The 8,521-nt window shown below is 51.4% G+C and overlaps 1 protein-coding gene across 1 annotated transcript; it reads left to right on the forward strand.

The window, feature by feature from the left end:
• Nucleotides 1-7: 7 nt before the first annotated feature.
• On the forward strand, nt 8-8,387 carry IST1 (IST1 factor associated with ESCRT-III). Its single transcript, XM_009638966.2, has 10 exons — nt 8-177; nt 1,804-1,903; nt 2,541-2,721; nt 2,986-3,073; nt 3,396-3,479; nt 3,848-3,958; nt 4,321-4,527; nt 5,630-5,722; nt 6,916-6,961; nt 8,106-8,387. The coding sequence occupies exons 2-10, from the start codon at nt 1,816-1,818 to the stop codon at nt 8,303-8,305; spliced, it is 1,098 nt and encodes a 365-aa protein (XP_009637261.1). The 5' UTR covers nt 8-177; nt 1,804-1,815; the 3' UTR covers nt 8,306-8,387.
• The last annotated feature ends 134 nt before the right edge of the window (nt 8,388-8,521 follow it).

Raw genomic sequence — 8,521 nt, forward strand, 5'->3', positions numbered from 1 at the left:
GGATTTGGGTCCGGCGAGAGGAGCGGCCCGTCCGCAGGAGGCGGCGGGAGCGCCGGGTGCAGGCAAAGAAGGGCTGGGTCGGCCTTTCTGCAGCAGCGTGCCCGAGCGCCTCGGGCAGGGGCCGGGGGCAACAGAGCTTCTTAGCATGACAGCAGGAGGACGGCAAAGGAGCGGCTGGTGAGCTGGCTGCTACTTAATGGCTGTATTTTGACCTAATCTGTTGAAACTGACTGGTTTTAATCAGAATAGTTATTAAATAGCTACTTTTACAGAGACATTGCAGCTCGTGCTGAGACTGTTTCTTGCAGCACTGTGAAGTTATTTTAATGTCGTAGGCGTATGTTCCAGTTACAGACTGACTGGTTTTAATCAGAATAGTTATTAAATAGCTACTTTTACAGAGACATTGCAGCTCGTGCTGAGACTGTTTCTTGCAGCACTGTGAAGTTATTTTAATGTCGTAGGCGTATGTTCCAGTTACAGAAGGGCAAAACTTGCTTTTTATTGCTTCAGACTTACATCATGCATGTGTATTTCTGTAGCAGTGTTTTTTGAACTTGGTTGGTTCTGTGCATCATTGGAATAACTGTATTGATGTGTGAATAGATCAGCTAAATAAACTGGATGTACTCTAGAGAGTAACAAATCTTATGTAAACCACTAGCCATACACAAAATGATATCACTATCCAAAAGTCTGCTCCAGTGTGTCCTTCAGGTACAAGCCAAGGTCTTTCTATGTGATAGCTCTGAAGGAAGGATTTTTTTCATGAACAGTTCTTGGCAAAAGAACAAAATGCTGTAATAAAGCGTCTTCTGAGTTAGTTAGTTTTTTGTAGGACTGACGAGTTGAACTGGCTCATGAGAGACTGGAGAAGTGCCAGAGCATGTTTTCAGTAAGCAGGAAGAGTGTGGGGAATATGGAATGGCAGCTTTCTCCTGCTGACAGGCCTGTTACAACCTTTGTTTGTACAGGCCTTGGGTTAATCATACAGCTGGTTTATAACTTGCACATTAATAGGACAGAGGTTGGCTTGGTTCTTGCAGTTGACTTTCATGTTTATTTAAAAATGTGGCTTTGTCAGTTAAGTAGCAGAGAGAGGATTTGAGTGTGTGATTGTTGTCGCAGATGGCCTCTTGAGGCACTGGTTTATTTCTCACCTTTGGAAGTAAGGAAATGAAAGCATGTCTTCTAGCAGGTATGCTGTTTATTATGAAATCTGTGGGGTTTTTCCACTTGGGCTTCTTAGAAATCTAGGGCTGAATGGAACCTCAAAATACCACCTCAATAAGCTTGGCTTACTGAACTGAGGCCCAGTTGCATTTTCCTAGGCCAATGCTGGTAGATGCCTGTCTAACATTCTTAAAACTTCGTGGTGCTCTGGTATTCACATCAGTGGCCAGTGTCACTTGTCTAGATTAAATAGACCCAGGCCTTTAACTTTGTGGTCTAGGGTATGTTTTTTTAACCCTGTTCCTATTTGTGGAGTAGTACCAGTTTTTATCATCTTACATGTGGTTTTGGGGTTGAGATTCAGTCTGTCAGAATGGGAATATCCAGGAAGTTTCTATTCCTTTTGGCCTTGGTTAGGCGCAGGGTTGTAAAGTGGGAAAGGGAATGACAAGTGCTGTAGGTCCAGTCATTTGTAAATAACCAGATGCGGGAATAGCAGGCCTGTACCTGTTTGTTTGGAGAAATTGTGTGTTTTGGGTTTTTTTTGTCCCCAAGTGAAACAATGACTGATGTCCTTCTGGTGTGACCAACAGCTCCTGGTTCTAATCGCCTTCCCCTCTTCTCCCACAGAAAGCGGTTATCATGTTGGGCTCTGGGTTCAAGGCTGAGCGCTTGCGAGTCAACCTGCGCCTTGTCATCAATCGCCTCAAACTGCTGGAGAAAAAGAAGAGTGAGTATTCGAAGGGGCAGGTGTCACCCAGGATGCTTTTGGGGCTTGGGAGACTTGAGGAGGAGGTTTTCATGAAGTCAGGGTACTTTCGTGGGCTGAGTATGGAGTAGCCTTTTGCTCTTCCTTGCTGGACCCAGGCCTTGCAGTCTGCTCCAGTGTGCAAGTACCCAGAGGAGCAGGCTGGCCACTCTGTCCACCTTCCTGGCAGGTGTCAGGGTGCAGTTTGAGGTGCATGGGGTGGTAGCTGTGGGCCATGTGCGGAGGGATATGCCCAGGGGGCCTTTCCTGGTCCTTCTGTGCTCACAGCATAGTGGGGGACTTCCTGGGTGCTGTGGGAGGCTCTCCCCACCTGTGTTGTCCTGCCCTGCCCAGACACAGATAAGATCTGTGGTTCTGATTGACTCTGCAGGGAAGCTGAAGGTGTAGGTGTGTTTCTAGCAGCTAACAGCCCACTCTTCTTTCTCATGCAAGTTAGTGTGCTAGGACCAAGCCATGGCTCAGTGTCTCGCTCTGCAGAGGCTCAGTGAAGGAGAGAGGGAAGCTCGCAATGGCTTTGTGTGCGGTGGGGGCTGTGTGAGGGTACAGAGGCAGCAGTCCCTGCCAGCACAGTGACTGGTCTTGGGGATATGTGCTTTAGCTGAGTTGGCCCAGAAGGCAAGGAAGGAGATTGCAGATTATCTGGCAGCTGGAAAAGATGAGCGTGCCAGGATTCGTGTGGAGCACATCATCCGTGAAGATTACCTTGTGGAGGCCATGGAGATCCTGGAGCTGTACTGCGATCTGCTGCTAGCCCGCTTTGGCTTGATTCAGTCCATGAAGTAAGCTCTGGCCTAGAGGGTATGCTGTGGGAGAGGGTCCAGGGCCCCTGGGCTCAGGGAGGGGTACTGCTGGGGGCAGGCCTGGGATATGGAAGGGCACCTGTTTGTCTCTGTGTCCTAGGGCCTCCAGAGACCTTTTCTTCCCTGGGCAGGGAAGATTCTGGAGCCCAGCATGGAGGGTGGGGACTTTCAGGCTAAGCAGGTTGGGGGCAGCAAAGACTAGGTGCTTGTTGTGGAGATAGGATTGTTTTCTATTGTCCTTAGGGAGCTGGACTCTGGCCTGGCAGAAGCAGTGTCTACGCTGATTTGGGCTGCACCGCGACTCCAGTCAGAAGTGGCCGAGTTGAAGATTGTGAGTAGGGTTGTTTGAGGGGTGTTATGTGTGCAGGGTGGGGGTGACACTGCCAGAAGCTGGTGGAAACCTTTGTCCAGGACTCTGTGTCGTTAACGCAGAGGACATATTTTTATGGGCTCTGCAGATGGAGACCCCAGTGTAGGTGTCCCTGGAGCATCAGGGATGGCTAAGGCTGCTCAGCTGGGGCACTCAGTGGCAGAAATGAGGGTGATCTGGGGTGGGTTGGAGGTGGGCAGCTACAGGGGCTACAGCAGATGTGCGCTGTGTGGTGGGGGAAAACTGGGTTGTGCAGGTTCCTAGAGTTTCTCTCCTCCTGCAGGTTGCTGACCAGTTGTGTGCCAAGTACAGCAAGGAGTATGGGAAGCTGTGCCGGACAAACCAGATTGGGACAGTCAATGACAGGGTAATGAGTTGGTGGAACAGCTGCTGGCAGAACAGATGTGCCTGCTGTGGCTTTCTGGCCAGTGGCTGATGCCTGTGGCTCACTGCAGAGTAGGGTGGGCCAGCTGGGGGCCCGCCTGCATGGGAGCATGGCGCTGCCATCCCTGGCAGGCAAGGCCCTGCTGTGCTGGCTGTGGATGGAGAGGAGCAGAGCACATGGCTGCTGACAACCAAGGTCAGGCCTCCTCCTGCAGCAGTGCCAAACTGGGAGGAAAGGCCTCCCGAAGGCTGTGCTTTGCTCCCTGCAATAGGCAGCCCTGGCCGGGATAGAGCTGCACTGTGCTGCGCTGCCCTGGTCCTGCTGAGTGTCTCTGCATCCTTGTGTTCTAGCTGATGCACAAGCTGAGCGTGGAGGCGCCACCCAAGATTTTGGTGGAGAGATATCTCATTGAGATTGCCAAGAACTACAATGTGCCCTATGAGCCTGACTCGGTGGTGATGGTGAGTGCGGCACCTTCTGTGAGTGCAGAGCTCCCGTCTGTGTTCCAGTGGTTGAAATGTCCCATTAGTGCTGTGGGTTTTTTCGGAGCACAGGGCTGCGGCATTGCAGCAAACTTGGTGGTAACTGTGCTTTCTAGACGGCCCTAGCGTAGCACAATCCCTCCTCCTTCCCACGGCCCTACAGCATGTGGTTGTAGTTCGTTATGCTATAGTCTCCTTCCCTTTCTGATTCCTGTTAATATCACTGTGTAGCTGCTGTGTGTCCATGTGGTCCAGTGACAAATGCTGTGTCTAATGCTCTTCAGAGGGCTGTGATCAGAATAGAGATGTGTTGGTGAGCAGAATTCTTTCACCCTCTCCAGGCTGAAGCCCCTGCAGGTGGAGAGGCAGATCTGATTGATGTGGGATTCACAGACGATGTGAAGAAGGGTGGCCCTGGAGGAGGAGGAGGTGGTGGATTTACAGCCCCACTGGTTGGTCACGATGGAATAGTACCCATGCCAGTGATGATGCCTATGCCCATGCCAACACCAAATCCGCCTTTCTCCTATCCACCTCCAAAGGGACCGGTAAGTGCCTTTGCTTTGTCTTCCCTTCTTCTGTGGAAGACTCCGATTGTGGTGCTTAGCCCTGTGCCTGCTGGTTGGGAAGTGTCTGCACCTGACAGCTCGGTGTGTCAGAAGGCCATTGTGTTGCTGTGGGACTGCATGGGATGGAACTTGTTGGCAGTGCAGCTGAAGCTTCGTGTTGCTTCTTGACTGTGGAGGTTCCTACCCCCTGTTCTCCAGCCAGCCCTCTTTGCCCTCAGGGAACAGAGGAGTCCAGACTTAACTCCTGAGGCAGTCTTCTGACTGTCAGGCTTTTGACCAGGGGTTGGAGCTGCACTTGGAAGTTGGTAGGCTGGTAGTGTGCCAAGATTCGGTCAAGGAAATCAGGTGAGTTTTGTGGGGTGGGAACAGCACAGAAAAATGCGGAAGTGCCCTGCCTCTGCAGGAGGGAGGAGACCAGGCCAATGGCACTTGGAGATGATTTGTTGTGAGGGTGGTAAGTGGGAGCTGAGAAGAGCACTGTTCTCTGAGTTCAGTCACTTACAGGATATCTGTGTAGACTGGAGAGTGGCAGAACAGTGGGGTGGCTTGGAGTCTTAATATGGTCCTGGCAATGCTGCAGTGTCTTTTGTGGAAAATATGGGCCAAGTATCATCAGCAGGCTGAAGGCCCAGGCATAAATATGCTGAGGACTTGTGCCAAGTCTAGGTCTTTGGGGCGCTGTTGTGTTAGGAGCAAGGGCAACGCAAAGCCTTGAGTGAGCCAGAGACTTCCTTCCTGCTTGGTGATACTGCGTTCGGGAGAAATGGCTCAGGTGTGTTTAAGGCAGGGTATTGCCCTTTTTGTCCTGGTACGTCCAACGCCTTGAAAGATGAAGTGTTTAGTCGTGCTGGTTCTTTAGAATAACATGGTCCTGTTAGCTGGGTCTGGTTGTTCCAGGTGACTACATCTGACTTGAGAACCCTTCCCTATTAAGTGTATATATAATCAGGTTGGATACTTGCCTGCATTTATTTTAGACTACTGCTTTCTCTGACTCCCGTAGAAGCTGTATGTGTATTGCATCCTGTGGTTGCTCTCCTAGGTAAGTAGTCTGGTGCATGACTGTAATCTCTCTGTACAGGATAACTTCAATGGCCTACCGGTGGGAACCTACCAGCCTTTCACTAACATCCATCCACCACCAATTCCGGCAAACCCACCAACATATGAGTCTGTAAGTGCCTGAGCTGAGTCGCTGTTGTGGGCAGCAGAGGGAACCTCAGAAAGGGTGCAGTGCTAGACACAGAAAAGGCAAATGTTCATTAAGCACATTGCTGTCAGCCTTTGGAGCTTTTGGGGTGGTGCTTGGCTTTGCTTATGGGTGTGGTGAATCACTGAGCGCATGTGATGGGAGAATGACTTGTGAGAAGTTCCTTGTTCAGCTGTGCGCTTTGGCTGCAAAGGAAAGCCAAGATCTGTTCTACCACATTGTTAAAATGCTGATAAACAGTTAATGAGTAGAGTCCACAAATTCTGTGGTTTTGCCGTGTGAAGGGTTTATCACCTTCAGTCTGTTTAATTATGGCTTTTAAACTAATTGATAGCTAGCCTGGATGAAAATTTTGGCTGACCCAGATGATACATGTTTAAACACTCTTCCCAGACTTTTCTCAGTCCCTGGGGACAACGAAGGAGAGGCTGGAGTCCTTTCTCTCTGTGCTTGCCTGTGCGTTTATTGCTGCAGTTCATGGTCATGTGTCTCATTGTGCTTTCAGTGACATGCTTCCTGTTTTTGCAGTGTCCCGAGTAGGGATGGGTGTAGCCAAGCACCTCTGTGTGCCAACACCTCGTACTAGCTGCACAGCAGCCTTTGAGTCCAGGAGATGCCGACAGAGGCAGCAGTTGTTAGCTGGGTAGAGATAGGTGGCACTGGTGGCCACAGGGAATGAGGGGTTACACCAGCACAACTGACCGTGCCCTGGGCCTTTGTCCCAACTGGACCAAGACCTGAGATGGGGTCACTTCATACCTTCCTACTGGTTATAAGGACCTATCTATTGCTCATGAAAGAAAGGAAGGAGTAGCCGTGATTACGTGGATGAAGAGGGCTGTCTTCTCCCACCTAGGTCTTGGATAAAGTGCTGGTGGATATGCTCTGTTTATCCAGTTCTGCAGTGTGGCCAGTGAAGCTGCTTTGATTGACCGGGAGGGAGAGGAAGCTCAAAGCACTACCTCCTTTTCTTGGGAAGAGAGGCAGATTCTTTGGAGTGTGCTGGAAGCCAGGGTTGTCTGCTGCCTTGGGGAGGGGTGGGGTATGCCTTGCTCTGCAGGGGTGCAGCTGCTGTTGCCCACAAGCAGCATCTTGTGGGCCCATGTGGTTTGTGCCTGGTAGGAGAGTGAGCTGTGGTAACTGGGAATCTTTTCCAGATTGATGAGCCGAATGCTGACAAGGATGCTTCTGCACCGGTGGCTGGTGAGTATGTTGAGATGTACGGGAAGCCTGGGGTGGTTAGGGGCTGTGGTGAGCTCGAGATCCCAGTGTCCCTGTGAGGAAGCTGTCCGTATAGGGAACAATGTGCAGAACTCTGCATACCTTGAGAACAGGATTTGAGTTGAGTTTGGAGAGGACTGACGGAAACAGAGAGTATCCTCTCAAAACAGGGAGCATCCAGACTTCCACTGGAAGACCCAAGAACTGGAGTTCAACTTTGGAGTCAGTACTCGGTCTCCAGCTTAAGCTGTCTCATCAGACCAAGTACAGGGTACTGCAGGATAAAATGAGAAAAAACACTCTATGTGATAATACATTTTTACACAGCATAAATAATACTGTTCTGCAGTGACAGGACGAGAGAAGTAAGCACTAAGGGGTAGACAGGTTTGTATTCATGCCAGCGTTGAGGCTGCGTACAGCAGAGCAGGGCTAGAGATAGCTGTTACCCCTTGGTCCATCTGCCTGAAGGCCTACGAGATGCTTCATGCAGGATTCTCCTGCCTTGTATAGTGTGATTCTGCGTTGTGTTTTGCAAGCGCTTGTTACTGCTGGCGCTTAATAAGGGCGGAGAGGGTTTGTAGCGTAAGTAGGCCCTTGCCAGCTCCAGCAAGGATTTTACTGATCCAGTGGAGCCCTCTGGGGAGTGTTGGTGATGCGTGCTGAAGAAGCTGTGGGTGTGCTGGATCTGGTGGTATGCTTTGGTTTGGCAGCTGGATGATGGCGTGCGATACCTGCATGTCTTCAGGAGGTGTTGGAGTGGAGAGAAGCAGGGCTTGGAATCCCCATGGTGCAGTCCAGCCAGTATGGGCGTGGGAGCTTCAGCCCACCTGCAGCTGGCCGTGGGTGGTGGAGGGGGAGCTCCGGCTGGCTGGTGCAGCCACAGGACAGGGTCACCAGTCTGGGTCTGCCTCGGCTGCAGCCCCTGGCCGCGGTATGAACCTGAAACCTTGTGCTTGTCCCCATTGAGTCTAAGTGCAGTTGGAGGTGTGCGATCACTGCCCTGCTTGGAAAAATACATCGGTACTGCTGTTTTGGTGGAACGACCTTCCTCTTGTGTGGCCCCACTTGGCCAGGTGAGTGTGGTGGCAGTGAGGTGGAAGGATATTTCTCTTCCTCTAAACAGGGCCCGGGCCCAAGTCAGAGCCTTCTCCTAAACCAAGGGCTGGAGCTCCTACCACCTTTGACAACTTCGTGCTGCCTGAATTACCGTCTGTGCCAGATACGCTGCCAACAGCTTCTGCCGGCGCCAACTCTTCTGCCTCCGAAGACATTGACTTTGACGATCTTTCTCGGAGATTTGAGGAGCTAAAGAAGAAAACATAAAACCGACTGGGCCGTAGCTCCACGGCGGGGGCAGGAGCCCCTCGGGAACAGACTCCCTTTGAAATCGGTTTCCTGTATTTAACCTCAGCGTCTTTTTGAGCTCTCTTCCTGCTGCACTTAACCCCCACGCTGCCGCTTTCCTGACCTCCCCGGCTCCGGGAGGGGAACGGCGGGGAGTCCGGCGCGAGGGCCCGCGCTGGGGGCCCAATAAAGCCT

Source organism: Egretta garzetta, unplaced genomic scaffold, assembly GCF_000687185.1.
Source record: "Egretta garzetta isolate BGI_Z169 unplaced genomic scaffold, ASM68718v1 scaffold590, whole genome shotgun sequence".
Lineage (NCBI taxonomy): Eukaryota > Metazoa > Chordata > Aves > Pelecaniformes > Ardeidae > Egretta > Egretta garzetta.